Consider the following 26,414-nt stretch of genomic DNA (forward strand, 5'->3'; position numbering starts at 1 on the left):
ACCTGCCTGGCACCCCTGTCAGCAGAAGCTACCGCACCTGGCCAGCTCTGCTGAGATGTTTACTGCTGTTCGGGTCCCGGGCTTCTGACACAATAAGTCTGTGAAGGTCCTTGTTCAGATTTTGCATCCTGTTTTCATAACCCATATCCTTAATAATTGGCTAGGTTGCTTCTCAGGAACAATTTTAAATGACTCATCATTTTGCAAGTTCTGAAGCAGGTTAATGATTTTGGAAAAAGTATTTTTGCTTAGCAACCTAATTTCAATTGTTGTGTGAGTTTTGCAAGAGTGTCTATGGAGGAAGACACATGAATGGATTTCTCCAACTCTGTAGTATGAAGTGAAAAAATATTGTCTTAGTAAGCATTTGTAAATTTTTCTGGATCATCTGACTTATGGGGTGTTCCCCCTGCCCCCCTCACTCCTTCCAACTTGCATGTGTTTAAGAACTTAGAGGAGGGCCGGCCCCGTGGCTTAGCGGTTAAGTGCCCGAGCTGCGCTACTGGCGGCCCGGGTTCGGATCCCAGGCGCGCACCGACGCACTGCTTCTCGAGCTGTGCTGTGGCCGCGTCCCACATACAGCAACCGGAAGGGTGTGCAACTATGACATACAACTATCTGCTAGGGCTTTGGGGAAAAAAAAGGAGGAGGATTGGCGATGGATGTTACCTCAGGGCTGATCTTCCTCACAAAAAAAAAAAAAAAGGAACTTAGAGGAAAGCTATATACACAGTGAACAGGTATTTGGAATCAGACTTGGGTTCAAATCCTAGCTCTTCTATTCACTAGGAGGAGCTGTGTGATCCAGAAAAAGATATTTAATCTCTTTAAAGAGAGGCCTCACCTCAGTGGCCTCATCTGTAAATAAGGATAATAGCACCTACTTCATAGGCTTGATGTGAATGTTAATTTAAATGAAATGCTGTATGTAAAATGCTTAGCACACTGTGTCGTGCTTCAGAAACAGTGTGAGAGCTGTCAGAATAACGAAGAGTTGAATGGCACTGAATGTGACACACAGAAGTCCGTTATTGTCTGGACATTTTCTCCCTACAAAATAGAATCAAGAGACTCAAAGTGGGCTTCACTGATGGCAGACTTGGTTACACTATTGAGAAATTCTGTTTTTTTCCCTCATACGTGTTGTCTAACTCCTTCCTAAAACATTTCTTGACTAGTTTGCTGTCTCTGCTTACTTCTGCGTTCCTGAGATAGAACAGGCACTGACTGTTGACTTTGCTGTGTAGACAAAGACAGTAGACCCTATTTGGATCACTGAGAAAGGACTAAAATCCATGTGCACATGTCAGAGGAAAAGCAATTAATGGGAAATTTCAGTGTCACAGAGGAAAAATATTTGCTAAGAAACAATTAATATCATGGGTCTAGCATATGAGATTTTCCATCAGCCAAAGTGAATTAATGTGGAAGAGAATAGGGAACTCACGCTTTCGACCTGATTAGTGATAGAAAATAATTAGATAATTCTAAAATGTGTTGTTTTTCTGTAATTAATTAAAGTAATAAATTCTGTAATTAACTGTAATTAATGTTCATTAATTAATGTAATTCTGTAAAAGCTATTCATACTACAATAAAATTTATTTCAAAATGTTAACATCAGACTGAAATTTTTAGCAAGAACTAAATATAAAGAGTTGGTACTAAGTAGACTCCATTTTCTGTATGTTTGCAAATACAATTGATTGAGTAAATGCATGTAACATGTAGATAGCTATGCATTTGTCCTACTTTAGGAGTAGCCTAATGCTGTAGCTGCTGTAAAAGGTATAGAAAACAGGGAAACAAGACACAAACACATGATACAGTCAAATACGAATGCTGTGTATGATTCAGGCTGTGTTTGATTAAGTTTAAAACATTACCACTTCACTTCCTGTGCTTTGGTGTCTGGAATTTCCATTAACGCATGATCTAAATTGAAGTTGTCAAATCAATATTTGATGTACCATCCCAAAGAGCCTTAAGATCTTGTAGAGAAAATTATTTCAGATCAAAAGAATTCACATGTGGTATGGAGTTCCAGGGAGTCAAATTCAATCTGGGAAGCCCATGTGTCTTGCTTGTGATGTGTTAACAGGTCAAGAGTTAAATCTGAAACTTTCTATCTATTACCTCTTTTTTTTTTTTTTTTTTTTTTCCTGACGTGGGGCATAAGTCAGCCCACTCTGCCCACAAACAGGCTGTGATGAAAGACAGTAGGACTGCTCTGAGGTGCTCTGGCTTCCACTATAAAGAAACATCCATTCTTTGTTCACCAGAGAAGCACAAAAGATGCTCTAAAATCCAAGAAAGAATCACTGAGTGAACCAGAAAACAGGGTACCAGTGTCAAGGACCACTTCTCCAGTTTATGTTGTTTGAAGTTAGGGTGCTGTTGAAAGTTCGCGAATACACTAAGGGTCCATTTGGTTGTAAGAGTTCAGTTCAAAAGGAGCATGCACGAATGTAGATTTCAATATTTGTTGGAAGAATTAAATATTCACTATCTGAAAGGAAACATCACACTGTATTCATTTTTCTATTATAAATCTAGTCTTCTGAAAGCTTTCCTTAGTTTCTTAAGTATTGTTGGGTTCATAAAGAAAATTTACTTTCAGAAAACAAAGTCCCTGTATTTTATCTGGAATGACTAATGAAAATCTTGCTGGTTAGCTGTTCAAGGAACAGACTGTTTATACTGTGAGTTTTAAATAAGCCCATGCACTAAGCTACTATATTTAAGGGTTTAGACGCATTTCTGTAGCACAGCCCCCAGGATACTGTAGCTCTCTTCACAGAACTTGGAGGCCCAGCCCTTCAGTCTGGTGTGTTTGCAACCTACCTGCTGGTCACGTTCTTTTGCTCAGAGACGGACAGAGTCTGTAGAGCATTCATCCTGCAATGATTCAAATGTGCTCCCCATGGGACAAGTTAGCTGTTGCTTTGCCTTTTTTCTTTATTTTACCTTAAAAATATTCTTTTAAATTTTGATTTTGAATGGATCTGTTTTCTCCCATTCTTTGTTTGTTCTTATTTCTGTAAATGACTGACATAAAAAGACCTAATTTTGAAAAAAAGGCTCTGGAAAAATTCCATATCACTAAAAACTACACCACCCTCTTCCCTTTGCTTTTCCCTTTTCCTCTCTCCATTTCAAGCCCCCTCCACCTTATGTGGATTTTTCTGTACATTGTGATTTCCAGCTGGTTCCTGGCAGGGTTTGAGGTTTGATTTTTCTGATAGACTTAATTTAGAATCACTTTTTAAAAAATAAACTTTTAATTTTACAACTGCTTTAGATTAACAGAATTATTGCAAAGATAAGATTGGGGGTTCCCATATACCCCACAGCCAGTTTCCTCTATAATTAACATCTTATATTAGTATAGTACATTTGTTATAATTAATGAACCAACATTGATACATTCTTATTGACTAAAGTCCATGCTTTATTCATATTTTCTCAGTTTTTCCATAACGTCTTTTTTCTGTTCCAGGATCCCATCCAGGATACCATATTACATTGACGCATCGTGTGTCCTGAGGCTCCTTTTGGCTATGACAGTTTTTCAGATTTTCCTTGTTTTTGATGACCTTGATAGTTTTAAGTATTACTGGTCAGGAAGTTTATAGAGTGTCTCTCAGTTGGGACCTGTCTGATGTTTCTCTTGTTGTTAGACTTGGGTAACGTCTTGGGGAGAGGAAGACCACAAAGATAAAGTGCCATTCTTGTCACTGGTAGCAAAGATTCACACCATCAACATGACTTAGCACTGCTGATGTTGACCTTGATCATTTGGCTTGAGATGTTTGTTAGGTTAAAATCACATTTTCACTTTTTTTCCTTTTTTATATGACAATGATGGGTGGGACCCTCGAATCAGCACATTTAACAAGCTGGTAGTTGATGTTTTTTTTTTGAGGAAGATTGGCCCTGCACTAACATCTGTTGCCAATCTTCCTCTTTTTTCTTTTTTTCCTCCCCAAAGCCCCAGTACATAGTTGTGTATCATAGTTGTAGAGTTGTAACTCTTCTATGTGGGACACCACCTCGGCGTGGCTTGATGAGTGGTGAGTAGGTCCCTGCCCAGGATCCGAACCGGCGAACCCCAGGCCACTGAAGGGGAGCGCCTGAACTTAACTGCTACGCTGCCAGGCCGGCCCCACATTTTCACTTTTTCCTGAGGACCATCAAAGCATTTTCCTGAAGATTTTAAGGACACATTCATTAAAGCTATAAGGAAGCTAAGTGGGACTGATCTTTTGTTTTTTATTTAGTGGTGGTATTGTAAAGCTTCTATAAGTTTGTAAATATTTAGACAAAAATAATTTCAGTGGTGGTAAAAACATCTTATCTTTTTCATGTGTTGTAGGTGGGAATGAGATCCCGAAACCAGGGTGGTGAAAGTTCATCCAATGGGCATGTCTCCTGCCCCAAGTCCTCCATCATCAGCGATGCTGATGATAAAAGTCTCTCAGAAGATGCAAAAAAGAAGAACAAATCCAATAGAAAGGAGGATAATGTCATGGCCTCAGGAACTGTCAAACGACACCTAAAACCATCTGGAGAAAGTGAACGAAAGAATAAGAAATCCTTGGAGTTATCCAAAGAAGACCTCATCCAGCTGCTCAGTATCATGGAGGGGGAGCTGCAGGTAGAGTCAGATTTTCTCAGCTATTGTGTTTCTAGCTTCAAGGCTGTAATATAAGAGACTGTGAACCTGTCTCCCTCACGGGATTGTGAACTCCATAGGGAAAAGGGGCTGTTTTCTTACTCATTTCTGAATCTCTAGTGCCTGGCACAAGTTTGCACTAAATAAATATTTGTTGAATGAATGAAAAAATGAATAGATACTGATTCCAACTTCAAGCTTCTCTAGAAGCAGAAAATTTATGATATTATTTTGGTAATAATTTAACACAGGCCTCTGTATTTAGCGGTAGGTAATGAATGAGGTTATCTAATTTAGCCATTGACTGTGGTTGAAAACTGTGGAAAATCATGATTATTAGAAGGCAGAGTTAAGATCAATTGTTACTTTTGCTTTTTTCCAGAAGGTAGAGTAAAAGAGAGAGAGAAAGAGATAGAGGGAAAGAGAGAGGGAGAGAGAAAGAGAGGGAAAGAGAAAAATGCTTTGTTAAAACCAGCCTTACTCTTTTCTCGTAACTTTCAGCTTTAATTTTTTACAACATCGTAGGAGTTGAGACGCACACAAATAAGCAGAGCATTGCACTGTGGAGAACCTAATACTTTCACAGAGTGTTTTCAAGCATATGATCTATCTCATTCCATCTCAATAGAAGTGTGGGTATCGTCTGTATTTTATAGTGAGGAAACTGAGGCCCAGAAGGACTAAGGGTGTGTCCAGATCTCATGTTGGGCCTCCTGATTCTTGGTCCACTGCTCTTTCCACTGACCACCATCACCAACCTTCTTTAGCTGCCACGAGCCAGGTCCCCCATTCAGTGTGTTTTTAGGGATCCAGGAGAGAGTTGGGATTCTTCTGTGTTTCTGAGCCCTGGAGAGTTGTATTTCTGGAAGTGGGAAAACAATAACTTTTTTTTTGTGGAGGAGAGGCTGACTTAAAAGTGAAGTTGCTGTTTTCCTTTTTATTTTTGTTAGGTTCTCAGCTTGCAAGAGCCTCTAGGGGAGACTAACAATAGCGTGAGATGAAATGTTAGCTCACTGCTGCGCTTAGCATCAGAGATATTATTTGCAACCGACCCTACACTAGGGTGGGCTAGCCTGATCTGTTCCTGTTCTCATCTGTGTGTGCATGCATATAATGAAACCCTTGGGGTAAAGAGAAATAGAAAACATATGAAAACTCAAATTTAAAAAAACAAACAAAACATGATTGAGCTTACCATTTACGGGCTGAGAAAAATCACGTTGCATTTCACAGCAAAAGATGAAATTTTCCAGAGCACTACCATTACAAAAATAGCTTCACCACTCACAGAAATGTAGTTAATGTTTTGTCTGTTAACAGTTATTGTGCAAGGAAGTAGAATATATTACTCCAGCTTTTTAAGCTGCCCCCAGCCAACAGCTATTGACCTGAGCGGAAGGTCCAAATGGTCGCCTTGGAATCTTCACACAGCAATGCTATCAGCTCACTTCTCTCCAGCCATGGTGGCTTGTGTGAAGCCCATGGCTCTTCCAGACTCTAATTTCTGTAGAAGGCTGTTATATCATGGTGGATTCTGGAAGGTATTTAAGGTTCATGTGACTTTTATGTTCATGGTGTTGCGAGGTATGGTTCCAGAGCCTAAGCATGCAAAATATAAGCCTCACACACCGAGGCCATTAAAGAAATTAGCCAGAAGCCTCCAAAGAAATGCATTTTGCTTTCCATTAATCTTTATGAATACAGGACATTTCACCTTACACAATGAGGGTATTCCTGAATAGCAATAAATAACTAAAAAGTATAAGATATTTGGGGGTAAGGCAGTGATGGAAAAGAGAAATTAAGAACCTGGTATTTTAAAGAATTCCATGGTGAATTCATTTGCAAAGCAAATAACCCATCTCCATGTATTTATATGCACACACATATACCTGTAAGTATATGTACTTATAAATGCAGATTTTTCAATATTAGATTTTTAAATTTTTTAAGTTTTTTAAGTTTTTTAATTTTTTCCCCCAAAGCACCAGTAGATAGTTGTATGTCATAGCTGCACATCCTTCTAGTTGCTGTGTGTGGGACGCGGCCTCAGCATGGCTGGAGAAGTGGTGCGTCAGTGCGCGCTGGGGATCCGAACCCGGGCCGCCAGCAGCAGAGCGTGCACACTTAACCGCTAAGCCACGGGGCAGGCCCAGTATTAGATTTTTTTAAAAAGAGAGTGTACCTGTGTTTAGAGCTGTAGATATTTATTCTTGTAGCAGACACCTGTCTTTTATTAGCATTGTCACATGAGGGGTTGTAGTAAGAGTGGGAGGCAGTTGGCATTAGCAAATGTGAGTGGGCTGGTGAAAACGTGGCAGCTATGTGCCAGGTTTCCCAGACTAGAGATAAGGAAGAAAATCTATCTAAAGATCTGGTGCTGAGAGGACAGGCAGGAACATGCCTTGTGAGGTAAGTTACCTCAGCTCAGGCCTATATACCATTCAGCTCGACATGTATGAGCATTAAGTGAGGCGTCTCCCAGACCTCCGAAGGCCACCTATTCCTCTCTCTTCAGGGAGTGACCATGTGACTCAAATACCTTACTCTAGAGATGGTGTTCCAAGGTTTTATCAAATACTGGCACAGACAGGCATCTTTGAGCTGTCTTATCCACCTCCTTTATATTACAAATGTGAAACTGACATTCAGACAAGTTTTGTGACTTGCCCAAAGTTGCATGGCAATTTAGTTACATTTGCTCTAGACCCAAATTCCCTGTCTCTCAGTCCAACGTCCCTCCCATTTTATCATTTACACTCTGGAGATGTTCAAGGGTGGGCTCCAGGACCTTTATATTTATTCTTCATCTTCTGAATTTCTTTCAAGTAAACTCACATTGCGAACTCTGGGACCAAAGCCATTTTGTGAAAAGATGAAACTTTTTAGGTAAGAGAAATTGAGTAAGGTTTCTTTCACATCAAGAAGATGGAATATGATCTGAGCCTTGAAGTTCGGTGTGATCTGGATAGTGAGAAAAATGAGGGAAGGCAAGGGTGCTACATGGCCATGGGCTAGGTGCTACACAGCTCTGGGTGTCTTCATATTCACTACTCTATGAGGGTTGTGCCCTGGAGTTGTGCAACAGCTTAGCTGTGGGGTGGACTGGAACTACTGGTCAAAAGAATTAGGGTGACACCCAGAGAAAAAGGGCTTATCATATTAGGGAGATAAGACTGAGATCAAGTCTGCCTATAGGAGATGTACCCTGGACGTGCCTTGGGGAAAAGGAGGAGATGGAGGCGCACCCAGGCTTTTCGTGCTAATTTCCTCTTTCTCTGACTCTTTTTTGATCTGTCTCATTCTCTCCAACTCCATATCCAAGGTTTTGGACAATGTAGACAGTTCTGTGTGTTTTCTGGTACCAGTGGCTTGCCACCTTTGAAATATGTTGTGTGATCTCTGGGAATTGGTCAAACCAACGTTGTAAACAGCATGACCTTTATTGTTAGCGTTGGCTCTTTGCAAGATTTGCAAATTGCTGTTATGTTTGCCAGTCCAGGTATTCAGTGAACCCTTAAAGTGCACCTTTAATGGACATGTACTAGAAATGGAGTTGCCCTTCCCAGGGATGTTTGTATTTTAAGAAGTCTTGTCTAGAATTGGCGATGTCGTGACCCTTGTCTTGGAGAGGGACACTTTCCAGACTTTTCAAGCCACACCTCAGCAGATGCAGGCCTGTTGTTTCAGCACAATGACTGGCCAGCATTGCCTGCATAGAAGTAGCTGGAGTGGTTTCCATGATTACACTTCTGTCGCTGACTGCTTCCAATAACAAGTGCTTTCTAATAAATTGGAACATTTTTACTCTCTGGGTGAAAAATTGGTTACATATTTCCCAGACTAAACTGAAAATAATGAAATAGGACACCCAGACCATCATTTGGGCACCATGATTAATTTCCCCTTGTATTTGTCCAAAAATAGCACTTTAACGAAGCCAGTCAACTTGGCTGTACTAAAAACGACAAAAGTTCAAAGGAAATGGTACTCACATCAAAAAGCCATAGTACAGAAAACCTGGCAGAAGGATATTCTTGTAAAATGATTCAAAAACAGGATACAAATTAATTCTTTTTCTTCATCCAAAAGAATAAAAGTAGCTATTTTTTATAGTAGATTGCCTTGATATAGCCACTTGAATGCAGTTTAGAAAAACCAACCTCATATTGGGTTTTATCGTTTTTCCCTTTGTCGTTATAGTTAGTTCTCTTCTACCTGTGTGTAAGGAGGCTCAGAGAAAGCCAGATAATGTAACTAGATAATGCACCCCCATACCATTTGGCATTGGTGTTCTCCAGGCTGAGTCAGAGACAGTGTCATGGAAACATTGAGAAATCTACCTTCGTCCTGTGTGACTGGCAGAAGAAGGTGGTGTATTTCAAAGATAATTTAAAAAATAGAAAATATGCCTGGTGGATTGTTAGAAGTTTCCTCTATTCTCTCCTTTTGGGGTTCCTAGCCATCTTCTTTAATATTGTTCACTAGTTTCTCTTTACCTCTCTACCACCTACTATGAGTGAGCACTCTGTCTGCTCTTCTTTCTTCCCAAGAGATTTCATTCATTCTTAGGACATTAATTAATTAATCAATTCTAAATTGATTGATCCTACAATATTTAAGAAACACTGCTGTGCTAGAGGGCTGAGGAATGCAAAGATGAATAATAATAATAGTTGTTTAGCTTCTACTGTGTGCCAAGCATGGTTTTGTGCACTGGGTATCACAGCAGTCATGAAGAAAGAGCTCATGACCTGGTAGAATAGATGAGAACGTACAGGAATGAATATTCTATAGGGTAATTGCAATGCAAATTATGAGAATACAAAGGAGGGAAAGATTATGAAAATCTCAGGAGATGAGTGAAAGCTTCACTAAAGACTTGGACGTTGAAGAACTGGTGGGTTTGGACAGGTAGAGATGAGCATAGGGACCAACGTGATCAGAATCAAACATAGGGTGGGAAAGTATGAGCCATGTTCTTCAGTGAATGGTCTTGCTTCAGTGGAGAAGTATGTAGTGGAGGTCAAACTACACCTCCATTTGGAGATGACAAATAAGACATCTGAAAAAGCAGTTCAGAAGGTGTGAAGATCCCGGAGGCATGGAGTGATGCAGAAGCCAAGGGAGTCAAGCCTGTCAAGAAGAGAGAAGTTGCATCAGGCAAATCAGCAGAAAGTTCAGCTGAAGGGTATTCTTTGGGTTTGTGAATCTAGAGGTCATTGTGTTTTGAGAAGTGAAAGGAAGTTAAAGAAATAGACTAACTTGTTCTGTTGAAAATCCAGGAATTTAAAAATCTTTTTTTTTTTTTTTTTGGTAAGAGTTAATCAGATTTTCTGGTTGTTTTGGACACAGCCAAAGAAGCCAAATTTCCCTTTTCTTTAGCATAGCAGTAAATTATTTGTCTGGCACAGAGTATGTCCTTAGTACACATTTATTGACCTCTTGCTTTGAAATTACCAGGTTGCTGTCCTCTACTTTTGGGTTTTAAGTGAAACATAGGATTATTAAAAAGTAAAAGGCCAAAACAGTGTGTCTCAAATGCCAAGTCCTATGGGAAAGTGTTGTAGAATCTGAAAGATTGGTAGTTGACCTTATTAGTGTTGACCGGGGGCCCAGCTTACTCCCTATCTGTAAGACGAGTATACCTTCTACCTTCTGGCTTGTTGTGACTACCACACTTAGCCGGCATAGATGTTATTTGGGGAACTTTGGATGAGAAAGGAGGAGAAAGGTAGGAGAGTAGCTAAAGGAAAATTCAGGTCATGGGAGGGTTTTCAATGAGCAAAGAGACTTTAGTGTGTTCAGGGTTAAGGGGTTGGGGACCAGAAGGGAGCAGGGTCAAGGATATAGGAAACAGCAAGGATTTTTGATGAATCCCTGTCTTGGAGGAGGCAGGAGACGAGGAATCAAAGGTATGGTTTGGGGCTGGCCTTGGGTTTGCCCTTGAAAAGGAGAGAGACCCTTCATCTTCTGTGACAGAAGGAGAGAGAATGGATGGGGGTGAAGATAACATTTGTAGCGGAGGGTGGGCAGTGAGGAAGATCTCCCTAAAGCCTCAGCTTTCCCAGCAAAGAAAAGACAAAGTTATGTTCTGCTGAATATGAGGAGACCTAGGCCAAGTGGTAGTCTTAGGGATAATTATGTGCATGCCATCATTGCTGACGAGAGTGTTAGAGGAAGGTGATAGTGGACAAATAGGAGCAACAATGAGTGGAGTCTAGGATTCAGCCAGCAGAGACCATGTGTTTGCAGTGGCACCAGTCTGTTTAGAAGCCTGAGCATCAAAGGGGAGATATATTTTATAGCACCGGATCTAGGGTTGCAGTTGTCCAAGTGGGCGCAGTGGAAGGAGAGAAGTGAAGGACAGTGCGGTGTGTTGGTGAGACAGCGCCCAGCAAGGAAAAGGTTTCAGGAGGAATAAGCAGGTCACAGGAGGAGGGGCATGAAAGGTCTGGACAGACTTGAAATTGGGCCATTTTCTATGTAGTGTGGTTTTAACCTACACAAGGTCTTGGGTATGGTCCTTGGAGTGGAAGCGAAGGCAATTAGAGTTAATGAGGTCAGGGAATGGTAAAGTTAGGATAGTGGCTAAATCTTCTACATGAATATTGAAACCTCCTGGGATGATGGTAGGATTTGGAGTGGAGAGCAAGTCTGCGTCATTTAAGAAATATGACAATTGGGGACCAGAAGGTCAGCAGATAACTGCTGCCAGAGTCCTTCCTCTAAAATGTTTCTCTGATCATGGCAGGCTATTGCTTAGGAATTTACAAGAGGTCTCTAGACCCTATCAGATTGAAATCTAAATTGCTCAGACAGATCTGCAGAAGCTTTTATTAACAGGCTCCCCCTTAGCTATTAAAGCTCGTCTTTAGTGTTCCTTAACATGACCATTGCTGTCCAATCAGACAGTCTGTACATTCTTCCCCAACCCTGACACGTACACTCACACATGCAACCTCAAACACTATCACCATCCCAGTGATTTTTTTTCCTTATGTTTTCCTTATGTTTCTTTATATTTCTTCCACCTTACAAGAACTTACAAGACAGAAATTGGGGCTCTTTAGGAAAATTCAGAATATGTATTTGTCCGTGTTCTAACCCATACTTCCCTCATGTACCAGTCAATATTTCTTTTTTCTTTTTTTATTAAAGACTTTATTTTTTTTAGAGCAGTTTTACGATCACAGCAAAATTGAGAGGAAGGTACAGAGATTTCCCGTATATCTTCTGCCCCTACACGTGCATGGCCTCCCCCATTATTACCATCCCCCACCAGGGTGGTACATCTGTGACAACTGATGAACCTACACTGACACAGCGTAATCACCCAAGGCCCGCAGTTTACCTTAGGGTTCACTCTTGGTGTTGTATATTCCATGGGTTTGGATAAATGTATAAGGACATGTATCTACCATTGTAGCATCATACAGAGTATTTTTACTGCCCTAAAAATCCTCTGCACTCCACCTGATCATCCCTCCCCCAACACACCACAGTATTTCTTTTAGAGACCACTGAAGACTTACCTCCTCTGTGAAGTCTTTTCTAGTTGCTTGCTCTCCAAAACACTTTCACCCGTCCTGAAATCCTACATTATTTTGATACAAGTGTAAACCACAGCATCCCATACCCATACATACACATTTCCTAAGCGTTTTAGGTACTTACTTATAGCTGTTGGCTGAAACAACTTGAGAGAAGGGGTCGTGACTTCTGCTTCTTTCATATGCCTCATTGCACCTAGAAAAGGGCTTGGCATTTTATTGTTAGTCTGTTGGTAACTGATAATTAATCTCAGAATGTCCTAATATTTATATATCCTATGAGGCAATCATAAAATTAATTTTTTAATGTCAGCAAAAGACTTTGAACTATATAGAGAAAGTATAATTATCACAGTATACATAATGTTATTGAATTAACAGTAATGGTCCCAAATATTTGCAACGATATTCCTACTATAATACTATTATAATACTATAATACTATATTACTTTTCTGTCATCTTTAATAAGGGATATCATAACTCCATTGGGGATGGTGATGATCAGTTCAGATGGAATTACCTAGTGCAATCTGGCACAATAGGTTTATCCTACAGGGGTATCATTTATAACTTTTTTCTTTAGAGATGGCTTTTCTTTTCCTATGTGAGTTCCATTTGTCACATGGTAAGGCCTCCCATGGAATCTCCATGCTTCTAAAGAATGAGGCTTTTAGTTACCCTGTATGACTTTTTAAATTGATGACTCATGTGTACTTAATATGCTCCATCTTTAGAATCTCGGGCTGAGGTCACCCTAAGCAAGGCTGCCCAGTGAAACCTCACACCACGAAAATGGTCAGCGTGCTGAGAATGGTATGTCTTTGCTAAGTTTAGGAGGCAGCAGAGAGACAGGTTGCTTTCCGATTAAAATCAGGGCCAGATCTGATTCTTTGTTGAATACGATGCTTCAGAGTCTCACGTGTCCAGGAGTATCGTCAATATTTTGGCAAAGAGTTTTGGTGTCTGATTTTCATCGTTCAGGTGGAATATTTGTAGTGCTTTTAATAGAATCAGAGGTTGCCTTCTCTGCAGTAAGAATAATGTACTCGTTGGCGCTATAGGGGAGAACCTTGGTTTTACTGAGAAATGTAAAAAAAATATATTAATAAAGAAAATGTCCCATAAAATAAATCTTTTTATTATGTTATGAAACTCTGGACATGGGAAAATACTATATACGGGTAATATGTGAAAGATGGAGATTTCCCCCTAAATGGCTGTAGCCTATATTTTTCTCAGTGAAAATGGTCTCTGTTACTTTCATAAACAAAACTGTATCTAAATATCTAACTTACCTGTGTAAATATTTCTCAATTATTCAGACATATGCTCTTGTTACATGGAGCCAACTTTTTTGAAGTCTGAATATTTCTTTTATTTTTATTGAGGTAACATTGGTTTATAACATTATATAAATTTCAGGTGTACATTGTTACATTTCAATTTCTGTGTAGACTACATCATGTTCACCACCCAAAGACTAATTATCATCTATTACTGTACACATGTGCCCTGTCACCTCTTTTGCTCTCCTCCCTCCCTCTTTCCCCTCCGGTAACCACATGGAGCCATTTATAAGTAAAACTGGAGTTTATACAGATAACTCTTACGAGAAATATATGCTAAATGGAGTAGGGTTTGGGGCATAATGAATTTGTGATTCCAGAAGGGCTTCCTGGAGAGATGTTAGGTAGAACACTGCTAGGCGTCAAGCTCAGGGGAGAGGTGGGATCTAGGGCTCTGTGTCCAAAAGAACTTTCTATGAAGGAAATGTTTATATCTGCTGTCCTGTATGGTAGCCTGGTTGCCACTAGCCACATGTGGCTTGTGAGCATTTGAAATATGGCCAAAATCCTGAAGAACTGAACTTTAAATTTTATTTAATGATAATTAATTTAAATTTAAATAGCCACATGTGGCTAGTGGCTGCTGTATCAACATCACGGATACAGAGACACAAACACAGCACTCGTCTAAAGAGACTGTAGTTGAAGCCAAGGGAGAGAGAGTAAAAGGAGAAAGTCAAGTCCACAGACAGATGGTTAGAGAATGCCTGTGGTTAAGAGTGGGAGAGAGAAAAGAACTGGCCAAAGATGAAGAGAGGACATTGCCCAAGAGAAGGGAAGACAGATGAGAACGGGGAGTGTCACCAGCGCAGGGGAGAGAATTTCAGGAAGAAGACATTTGTAGTCCCAGTGGTGCTGCAGAGCTGCAGGATGAAAACTGAGAACAGGCCATTTACTGAGCTGCCATTTAAAAGGTGGAGTTTCAGGGGCTGGCCCGGTGGCGCAGCGGTTGAGTGCGCGCCCTCTGCTGCGGCGGCCCGGGTTCGCCGGTTCGGATCCTGGGCGCGCACCGATGCGCTGCTTGGCAAGCCATGCTGTGGCAGCGTCCCATATAGAGTGGAGGAAGATGGGCATGGATGTTAGCCCAGGGCTAGTCTTCCTCAGCAAAAAAAGAGGAGGATTGGCAGATGTTAGCACAGGGCTGATCTCCTCACAAACTAACAAACAAACAAAATAATAATAAAATAAATAAATAAAAGGTGGAGTTTCAAAGGAATGCTGAGTGTTGATATCAGGTTGTTGGTGTCCAGAGGTGCTTGGCCAAACTTCACTTTTAAGAAGTTTGTGGACAAAGACGGCAGAGCTGGATCTAAGGGAACAGTGGGGCAGAGGGTAGGTTTTTTTGCATTTTTTTTTTGGAAGAGGACAGTAAACAGGCCTATAGATGGAGATACACACTTCTCCTCTCATAACTCCCGGCCTGCCCTCGCTCCCTTTATCCCCGATAGACGCTTTGATCTTCCATTTCACTTGGGAGATTGAGGTCTTCTCAACTTCTCCCCATCCCCCAAATCTCCATTCCTTGCCTTCCCTTTCTCCCCTTTCCACTTCACCAAGACAGGATGCCTTTCTATTAAGATTCGTTCTGTTGACCTGATGCTACCACCTTCCCAGACTACCTCAGACACCTCTTTACTCATCCCTCCCCCACCCCGGAATCACCCTCTCTCCTCCCCCTGCTAGCTCTCCCAGGCTCTTTATCACCAGCTTCATGGGGCCTGGAAACTTTCCCATAGAAGGAGGTAGGTTGATCAAAGTTCCTGGGGTTCTTTAGATATGGAATTATTGTCAGCAAGGTCTTGAAATATTTAGGACCCATTTTTTCTAATCTTCTCCTGACTACACACCTACTCCCCTTCTCTCCCTCCACCCTGTTCAGGTACCTATATCCTCACATAAGTTAATTCATCTCCACCATTTTCTATATTGTTTGACTATTTTTATTTTTTATTTATTTATTTATTATTTTTTTTTGTGATGAAGATTCACCCCAACATCTGTTGCCAATCTTCCTCTTTTTTTGCTTAAGATTGTCTCTGAGCTAACATTTGTGCCAGGCTCCCTTTATTTTGTATGTGGGTTGCTTCCACAGCATGGCTGACAAGTGGTGTAGGCCTGCTCCTGGGATCTGAACCTGCAAACCTGGGCCGCCGAAGCAGAGTGTGTGAACTTAACCACTGTGCCACTGGGCTGGCCCTTCCGTGTCTTTCTTTTTAAGAACTGTTTTAAATTACACACTTCCAGAGGACAGACTCTGTCTATGAGGCACTTGATAGATGTTTTTTGAAAATTACTTTGTAGTTCCAATTAGTTAATAGAAAGGTTTTTTTGTTTTGTTTTAAAAAGTGGATTACCATTTAAATATTTTCTAAAAGTATTGAATGTTAAATCCAGAGATTGGCTTTGCAGACCCTTCAGCACAGTGACTAATACATAAATGACTATGAGTGAGGATGTTCCAAGGAAACATCAGGTGACAGTGAACGTCCTAGCTTCATTTTCTGCCTGTCCCAGTACCTTACCGTGTGTCACTTCATATATTTTCTTGTTGGATGTGTTAGGCCAATATTAGTGGCAGAACTGTCTCTCAACCAGGGACCAGACAGTATCCTGCCCTGAAAACACTGTCATTGTGATCTCCTAATTGCTGGGTGAAATGTTAGGGTGTCTGGAATTCCCTTTAAAATGCTCCAGCATCTCCTCCCAAAAAAAGTATGTGAGGAGGTAGATAGGTGGTTCGTTAACACTAGTTTATTTGGGGCCGGCCCCGTGGCTTAGCGGTTAAGTGTGAGCGCTCCGCTGCTGGTGGCCCGGGTTTGGATCCCGGGCCCGCACCTACGCACCGCCTCTCCGGCCATGCTGAGGCCGCATCCCACATACAGCAACTAGAAGGATGTGCAACTATGACATACAACTATTTACTGGGGCTTTGGGGGAAAAAAATAAATAAATAAAAATTAAAAAAATAATAAAAAATAAAACAACAGTTTAAAAAAAAAATACTAGTTTGTTCACTTTGGTGTATGTTTAAAACTTTTCCATAATGCAAAGTTAAAAAAACAAATAAATGACAAAAGAAAAATGATAATGTCTATATTGACCATTTGTCCTTCCTGTGCTGCCTGCTATCTGCCAGGATCTTCATTATTTTATCTAATAATCACAATAGCCCTAAAGAGTTAGATGAGGGGTAAGTGGAGGCTTCAATGGCTTAAGTAAACTCCCCTGAGGACGCCCCAGTGAGGTGTGCTGTGCCTGTCTGGTCCCCAGAGCCCCTGCCTATTGTCTGCCAGGAAAGTGATACACCGCAGCTGTGCTCCTCCAAACGGAGGAGCAGACTCGCTGAGAAGGGAAACCTACTCCACAGATAAGGAGAAGAAGCATCTACTATTTGCCAACAAAACTGTTTCCATACAAAACAACAAATATCGAAATTTACAACTTGGGATCATTTTTTTGGTCTCTAAATCATGGCTTGAATTGATGTTTAGGTTCCTTTCAGGAGACTGCCTCCTCTCCTCACCTGTATCTTGCTCTTTTTTCATACTTTTCAGTAGGATGATAACAAGCTGAAAAATAGAAATCACTTGTAATGGATCCAGCCGTGACTGACGCCAATGTGATTGTTGGACTGGTGATTGAAAACTAAAGTCAAATCTTCACTTTAATTTAGGTACATTTTTCTGGTTTACACTATTAATTCATACAAAAAATTTTTTAGTTATTAAATTTTTTAAAGAGTAAAATGCAGAAGTACCTATCTAGACCATGGTGAATTTAAATTGATGGTGTACAAATTAGTGAGACGTCACTGTCCGGACACTGCTTACAACCGCTAGCAACTTGGTATTGTTTACTAACTCCCATGCCAGCCTCTAACCTCTTTTTTATTCCCTTCTCTTTTCTGAGCAATTCCGGGGACACTCCTGAAAGTCACTGAGCAAAGACTTGCTAGATCAAGAATTGCCTTTTTTAGGCACTTCCTTTCTCGTGATCTTCCCTTGTTTCAGCCCCAGTGATCCTCAGGAAACCTTTCCTGATGGTGATGGAAGATTTGTTCTGAACCTCGTGTGACCTGTGGCATCCTTGGGTTTGCACACAAGTGCACACAAGGTGTGGAATATTTTTCTTTGCAAAGCTAACTGGCCCAGGTAGGACTTGAAATCTGACTTCATAGGTATGACGTCAACCAGTCATAGACCAGCCTCAAAACACATGAAGGGCTCAAAGAGACTCACGTCATATGGTTGTCCACAGAGAAATATTTTTGTCCAAACCGTCTGTACTTAAAAGAGAAGCAGGGCGCTGATGAAAAGTGCTGAAATCATTTCACTGTGATGTGCGTGCGTTATTGAAAGAAAGGATGGAAACTCTGATTTGAGAAGAGCTTTGTCACTCGGGTCTTTTCAGCTAACATGCAATCCTATCCATGGTCTTGTGCTTTGACAATGTATGTGTTTTTATTGGCAGGAAAGAACTTCTATAGACCTTTCCAAACAGCAGCCACTGGTCTCTAGCAGTACTTACTCCCATGTTAAACATTTCCTGATCAAGAGCCTGAAAGGAAACAGGAAACAATGTGCACAAATTTAGCAGACTCTGCTCTCCCTCTGCCTTTTTAAAGTCATAATAATGAAAGCACATTTGCGAGTCTGGGCTCTGTGGGGAACAGCTAAGTTATGAGGAAAACAAGCGATAAACCAAGGGTTTGTATGTTCCTAAACAGTTGTAGGAAATGGTCTCATAGGCTCAACACCAACACTTGCACGGATAAGAGTGAGGGTCCGTTGAACAGTGGTGTTCTGTTTTTGGACCTTAAATGGTCCGTCCTGAGATGGCACATAAGAGCCCCTGCCATCTTGGAATAGTTCAAAAAATGTTTTATATGTTATATATATGTGTGTATGTGTGTGTATATATTATATATGTATACACATACCTATATGCATATAATTTTTAAATTAGGAAACTCTTTTTTTAACCTGAAAACAAGCAATAAGTCAGATGAGCTGTGTTTTGAAATGGTCAAAATGTGCATGCCTTTTTTCTTTAATGGAATGTAAATTCCTGGCTTTGAATTTACAAAGGACAGTGATTTGAGTGCAGATAAGATCACAGTTGCATGCAGAGCATGAGCCCTGAATGTTTGTTGTCTTTGCAATATCTGACATGACTTGTTTATAGGTGGTTGTGGCACAACATGTCAGCCTGAAGTGCCAGGTTTGCTGACTGCAAAATACCTGGGCAAAGACCTCTCCTGAAAAGAAGCTTGCACATCCTGACTGGGAGACACTTCTGGGGTCACTGAAGAATTGAGCACAGGAAGCTCTGAACACTGCACTTCCTTTCTTCCCTCCAGAGCTGTAATTGCTAAGTGGGAAAGCATACAGGCTCCCCCCTTCCCCTGTGAGACAAGACGCAGGTGATTGTAAGATCCCATCTCCCTGAGTTGCACCATTGTCTACTATAGCAGAGGGGTCAACAACCTGGTCATTCTTGTTGATTATCTGCCACCATATACCAGTGGCCCCAACTGACAAGAGAATAATTGACAAGCAATTAGGAATGGTGGCTAGGTGGTGGAGGGAATGTGAGGGGGCAGAATAAGCCACAGAGGCCCAGACCTCACGTAGCTGGAGAGACATGATCTCCACAGTCACCACTTCACTCAGGCATCTCTGCCACCTTTCACATGGTTTATTGCAATAGCCTCCTAATTGGTATGCCCTTCTGGCAATCTTTTCACCCATAATTCTCCATATCTCGGTGACATTGAGCTTTTTAAAATTCAAAATTGACCAAGTCTTTCCTCTTCTTAAAACACTCAGAGGCTCCCTATTGCTCTGAGAGGCTTCTGTGGATGGCCCCTCCTCCCCACTCGAGCCTCATCTTTCACTGCATGCCCCAATCTATGTTACGCTGACTTGTCTGCAGTCCCTTGAACATTTCCTCTCTTCAATAGTGTTGGAAGCCTTTTCTTATTGGGGACTATTCTCTTTCATTATGTATTCTGCAAATGATTTGAAAGAAAGGCACTAATATTCCACATGTTCAAGGTTGGCTGATGGGAGCAGTGCATTGATTCTATTCATTGATTTTTGTTCTACTTTATTTTTAATGTTGTTTCTACATCAAGTAAAGGTCGTTAGGCCGTACACACACCTCCTGTTAGGCTAGTGCTTAAAAGCTTATTGCATTACTTGTTATAACTTGCTCACGTTTCTTCAAGGACTTCATGGGAGAGCACTTCCGTTCTCTCCAGGTGTTCAGAGATTTTTATATTTTGATAGAGTGTCATTCCTGTATCTCTTCCAAGGTGGGGTCTTATTGTAATTACATGCTCAGGAATCCTGTTGTAATCATAGGACAAGACAAGTATATAGAGGGAGCCGTGCTCTGATTCAGTAGTAAATCTGAGTCCAAAAATAAGGTCAAACATGAAAATGTAAGTCTAAAGGTAAAGTTTATATATTTTTAAAATTTTGTGTTATAAATATTTTATTTAAAATTTTGAATGGTTAATTCACACATATGATTGAAAAGCTAGAAAAGGGATAATGTATGCAAGTATGTGTATATTCTTTTTGTTTTTCACACAAATGGAGCATATTATAGACACTGTTCAGCAGTTGGCCTTTGTCAGACATCAAATATGCCTTGGAAATCTTTCCCTATTAGAACATGGGGAGGGGCCGGCCCCGTGGTTTAGCGGTTAAGTGCGCGCACTCCGCTGCTGGCGGCCCGGGTTCGGATCCCAGGCGCGCACTGACGCACCGCTTCTCTGGCCATGCTGAGGCCGCATCCCACATACAGCAACTAGAAGGATGTGCAGCTATGACATACAACAATCTGCTGGGGCTTTGGGGGGAAAAATAAATAAATAAATAAAATCTTAAAAAAAAAAAAAAGAACATGGGGAGATTTTCCATGCTTTTTAGTGGCTTCACCGTACACAATAAGTGGTGTACCCTAGTGCCGTCCCCTCTTGATGGACATTTAAGCTGTGGCTGGTCTTTTGCTATCCCAATCCGTGCTGCACGAATACATTATACACACATCTTATCACACATGTGAGAGTATTTCTCTTGGTTATCTTCCCAGCATTGGAACTGCTGAGTCAAGTGTATATAAATTTGCAGTAGATTTTGCTAAGTTGCCCTTCATTGGTCTGTTTTCTCACACTCTTGCCAACACAGTATATTATTGATTGTTTTGCCAATCTGATGTTTTAATTCCTTTGCCAATCTGATGGGTGAAATGGGTATCTCCTTGTAGTTTTAATTTACATTTCTCTTATGAGTAAGGTTGAGCGTCTTGTCAAATATATATATATATATATATTTTTGTGAGGAAGATCAGCCCTGAGTTAACATCCATGCTAATCCTCCTCTTTTTTTTTGCTGAGGAAGACCAGCTCTGAGCTAACATCTATTGCCAATCCTCCTCCTTTTTTTTCCCCCCAAAGCCCCAGTAGATAGTTGTATGTCATAGTTGCACATCCTTCTAGTTGCTCTATGTGGGACACGGCCTCAGCATGGCCGGAGAAGCGGTGCGTCCGTGCGCGCCAGGGATCTGAACCCGGGCCGTCAGTAGCAGAGCACGCGCACCTAACTGCTAAGCCACGGGGCCTGCCCCCTTGTCAAATATTTTTAAAGATATTTGTGTTTCCTTTTCTGTGACTAGTCTGTTCGTATTCTTTGCCTGTTTTTCTGTTGGATTGTTGGTTTTTTATTGATTAATAAAAGCTCTTTACATAGTAAAGAAATTAGTTCTTTGTGAAGTGAGCTGTAAATCAAATATTTTTCCCTTCTCATTATTATTATTTTGCCTTTACTTTTGGCATTTCTTGCTATACATTATTTATTATTACTATTATTAGTCAGACATCAATCTTTTTTTTATGGCTTCTGATTTGGATCTGACTTAGAAAGGCCTTCTCACTCTTAGATTATGAAAAATTTCTTTCAAATTTTCTTCTAGTACTTTTTTCCCCCAGTTTTCCCACTTAAATATTTTCTCCATCTGGAATTCAAATTCATCTTTGTTTAAGGTGAGCCACTTTGGCTTTTTTATAGATGGCTGTTGAATCAGTCAGGGTCCAGTCAGGAAGACAGACACCACTCTAAATATTTCAAACAGAGAGGAGTTAACAAAGGGATTTGGTTACACAGAGGATGGAAAACTGAAAGAGTCAAAGGAGAATGCTGAGGTAACCAGAGACAGTGACTCCAGGAAGCAGCTACTGCCTCCAGAGCTGGGGACACGGGGGCAGAGGGATAATTACTGGACCACAGGCGTTCAGGAGGCAGCTCCTGCTGTACCTCCGAGGGAGCTTGACGAGGCCAGTTCTGGAAGGTCTGAAGAAGCTGGAACCAGAATAACTGCTACTGCTAGAGCAACACAGTCACAAACAGGACAAAACAGAAAGGGACTCCCTTTCTCCCCTTCCCACCTTTTCATATCCCTCTAATGATGCCTATTGGCAGAACCTGATAGGAAGCAGCAGGCACAGGAGTCTGGGAAATGCAATTTGCAGATTTCCAGACTCAGTATCACAGAGTAGAATAAAGATAAATGGTTTTACAATTGAGAGATAATAAGTAAATAACCAGTAATTGAACAATCAGTTTTTCCCTATGATTTGAAATGTCATTTTTATCCTATAATATAATATTTGAGTCTATTTCTGGATTATAGTTGAGTCCATAGATTTCTCTATTTCATGCTCTAGTACCACACTGTTTTAATTATTGTAGCAGTATAATATACTTTCACATATGGAAAGGTCAGTCTTTTCTCATTACACTTTTTCTGAATTTTCCCAGCTATTCTTATTTACTTTAGAAAGAGATAACTTTATACTCACAGGATCTTTAAAGGAATTTAAAGATCAGAACCGTTTTTTAAAAAAAAAGACAGTTTTTTTTTGTGGACATTTTTCATTTTTCATGGTAATCAGAACCTCCATATATTTGCAGAATAACTACCTAAAAATTTTAAATGTCATTATGTCTTTTTAAATTCTATTCCTGTGAACTCCAAACCAGTTTTAGTGTTATTGTATTGACAGTGGTTGAGTGTGTAGAGAAAGTGCAGAGATCTTTTCCTTTGTCAGCAGTTCTTTCTTTACTTCCCTACTTCTAAGTTGATGTGAATCACGAGAAACAGGGACCCAGCTACGAAGCTTTGTGTAATCCAGGTGAGAGCTGGTGATGGCTCGAAGCAGGGTGGTGAAAAGTACTCAGATTCTATACAAATTTTGTAGGTGAGCTGATGGTATTTGATGGCGGGCTGAATGTCAGTATGTGAGAAAGAGATTAGGTCAGGCTGTCTCTAGTTTGTTTGACTCAGCAAATGGAAAACAAGGGTTGCCATTTACTGAGATGGGGAAGACTACAGGTGGAGCAGAGTAGACAAGTGGAGACCAGAAATGTAGTTTTGCACGTGTTGTGTTTGAGATGCTGTTAGACATTCAAGTACAGAGAAATATCTAGCAGCATTTGGATATGAGTCTGGAGTTCAGGGGGAAGGTCTGGGCTGGCGTTATCAATTTGGGAGTCACCTGTATGCAGATGGTATTTAATGCCATGAAACTGGGTGAAATCATGAAGAAAATTAATTTAGATGGAAAAGATAAGAGGTCCAAGGACTGAGCCCTGAGGAATTCCCTGAGAGGTTGGGAAGATGAGCAGGATTAACAAAGGAGAAAAAGAATGAGCAGCTAGAGAGATAGGAGGGAAATTAGCAAACTAGATGTTCTGGAATCAAAGTGAAGAATTTTTCAAGGTGGAGAGAAAGATTAAATGTGTCAGATGCTGCTGATGGATCAAAGAAAATGAAGAATGAGAATTGGCCATTGGATTTAGCAACAGCAAGGTCATGGTTTACCTTAATAAGAGGTTTCAGTGGAGTGATAGGGGCAGAAACCCGATTGGAGTGGGCTCAAATGAGTCCTACTCATTTGGCGGAGAGAATATTGGAGGCAGTAAGTATAGGCAACTCTTTCAAAGAGTTCTGTTTACAGAGAAGGAGAAAAATGAAGTGGAACCTGTAGGAGTCAAGAGAGGGTTTTGTTATGATGGTAGAAATAACAGTATGTTTGTATGCTGATGAGGATGAACTAGTACGGGAGGGAAACTTTGATGATGGACAAAAGGCTGGAGCAATGTCTCAGGTAGTAGAGAGAGAATGGGATCTAATGGGTAAGTCAAGGAGTTAGTGTTAACTAGAAGCACAAACAGTTCACTTCTAGTAACAGAAGAGAAGATTATGTATATGGACAAAGTGCAGTAGGGGTATAGAGATGGTGGGAGATTGTGGATGTTCTTCTATAGTTGTTTCAATTTTCTTGGTGAGCAAGATAGCAAGAGGGAAGATGTGTGAAATATTTGATAAGAGAGAAGTTATAAAATGGTAGTATACGAGAGTAGACTAGAGGAATATAGCGTGATTTTTGGGTAGCATTAGTAGCCCAGTTAAGGTTAGTGATCATGAATTTAAAGTGAGATCAGTTGGCATGATATGTTTTCTCTACCTATGGGTCCAGGCATTAGAGTTGGGATTTAACCAAGAGTTAGATTTAACCAAGGCGGTGGTTTGACCAAGAGTATAATCAAGTGAGAGAAGGGGCATGAAATTGAGGGTGTATGCAACTGAAATTGAAGCTCAATGAGAAGGAAAATGAGCACAGGGGGGAAGGGAGGGTGAAGGCCAGTGAAAATACGGTAAAATAAATGGATTGTAGATTCTGTTGCCATCCAATGATTGTTAGTTTGGGTTCTAGAAGGGAGTGAGCTAGAAATAGAGGAGGTGGTGGTGGAGGGTTGAAATTATAGTTGGTTGCAATATTTGGTAATAACGACAAGGACTAGAGTATGAGCATAGCAGTGAGGAGCTGAAGTAGCATGAAGGACAGAATAATTAGAAGAGAGAAGCTCAGGGAACTGGGAGGTCAGGGCATCAGAATAATCGTCCAAGGGAATATTGAAATCACCAAGAAATTTGACAGATGTAGTGTTAGAGAGCGTAATGGCAATCCAGGAGCTAAAATCTTCAAGAAAGGAAGGGCAGTGAATGACCCAGGGATGTGAATGGCACATGACTACAAACAGAAAGGATACAAACTGATATTGTCATGAGATTCAAAGCCAGGGCATTTTAGGGAAGAAGAAGAGAGAATGGTGTGAAAGCAGTGATGGGGAGCAAGGTGGAAATCTGTCCCACCTCCAGGCCCACTGGGACAAGGACAGTGGGAAAGAAACTATCCATTCCTTCTTCTGAGGGCTCTTGGAGAAAGTGGTTCTCAAACTTGGCTGCAGATGCCTGGGCCACACCTCAGACAAATTAAATAATAACCTCTGGATGTAGGAGGTAGGCATCAGTATTTTTTTAAAGGCCTCATATGAGTCCAATGTGCAGCCAAATTTGAGAATCACTGCCATAGAGCAAGGTGGTGAAGGGAACATTCTCAGAAGAATTTGTGAACTTAGAAGAAGTGGCTTATGGTTGAATGTGAGTTTCAAAGAGCACAGTGAAAGAGTTTCAGGAGGTGGGGATAGGGGAGATAAAGGATTAGGAAAGATAATGGCAGGACCAAATGCAGATTTGAGTCTGGGAGATGAGGGGGATGTGTTTTCTCTGGGTTTTACTTGGGGTACCTAAAGTACCAAGTCCCTCCACTTCAGCAGCTGTAATATCAGAAGTACATGATCATTTTCTTATTTATGGCTTTGGTGAGTCCTTAGGAGCTGTGGCTAGAAAAAGCAACGTCAGGAAGAGATATTTCAAATGGTTTTTCTGTGGTTAAGTCATCTTGGGATATAAGCCTTCAGAATTGATTCCCATGAGTATGACACCATTTATGAGATGGCCACTAGAACTTCAGCTGGAAAGAGTGAGACCATGTTGCTGTAGCTCCATGGTGTCTTGCTAAATTAGCTCTTGGGATTTAGCATGTATGAAGAGTGGCTGCAGAAAGAGGGTATTCAGATTACATACTTGTTGGCCTTGAAGGTCATAGAGAAATTGAAAGGAAATCTAGGGATAGTCTCATAATATTATTTAAGACTGGCCGCTGTTGAACATGAAATGATGAGTTCAGCATTGAGAAATCTGGTAACACTGGTTGTCTGACCTCATCCACCTACGTCTTGTGTTTAGTCATCTTCACCATGCTTTCATCTGACCATTGGCTTGTGGATGATGAAGCATGATGATGACAGCTCAGATAAGGTTCTTAACCACAAAAACCCAGTAGAGGTCAATGCATATCAGTTGTCTGAAACAACAATGTTTGGCAACTTGATAACTACAAATAAGCAGCAGGAGTTTGAAATAAACTGGGGGGACCATGAGCCATTTTATTGACTCAATCATAATCAAGAAAGTTCTTTCCCTGAAAGTTCCCAGCTATTAATATGAATCTTGGCCAGTGGTTCTTGGTTATGGGAAAGCTTTTGCATTGGGAACATTATACAAGCTAGTAACGCAGAGATTTTTAAACATCTGAATCAACATCGTGCTATCAGATAGATTAGCTCAGGCTTAGGCTATCATGAAAAAATTCCTAAGGAGCTGTAAATAATGAGACCATGATATGCAACATGCTTGACCAGAGTGCTCCCCACTTTGAATGATGATTGGTTATTGAGAGTAGTTATTGATACGCTTATAACAAAATCAAGTTTTTCCAACATCTTCCCTCAAGAAGACTATAAAAAATTGGTTGACTAGAGGAACTGCATATGGGAAGAAAGCATGCTATAAATAATACTTTACATATGCACTGATCTGAAAATTAAGGTAAAAATATTGAATCAAATATTTTGAGCTCAGTAAC

At 40.7% G+C, this 26,414-nt stretch overlaps 1 protein-coding gene across 1 annotated transcript in view; it reads left to right on the forward strand.

Moving 5' to 3' along the window:
* The first annotated feature begins 4,381 nt into the window (after positions 1-4,381).
* FILIP1 (filamin A interacting protein 1) overlaps positions 4,382-26,414 on the forward strand; it is a 95,999-nt gene continuing 73,966 nt past the window's right edge. The window contains exon 1 of the mRNA XM_058566760.1: positions 4,382-4,657. Within this exon, the coding sequence (XP_058422743.1) occupies positions 4,382-4,657 (276 nt within the window). The remainder of the gene's footprint in view (positions 4,658-26,414) is intronic.

This window comes from Diceros bicornis, chromosome 23 (assembly GCF_020826845.1).
Source record: "Diceros bicornis minor isolate mBicDic1 chromosome 23, mDicBic1.mat.cur, whole genome shotgun sequence".
In the NCBI taxonomy this organism is placed as follows: domain Eukaryota; kingdom Metazoa; phylum Chordata; class Mammalia; order Perissodactyla; family Rhinocerotidae; genus Diceros; species Diceros bicornis.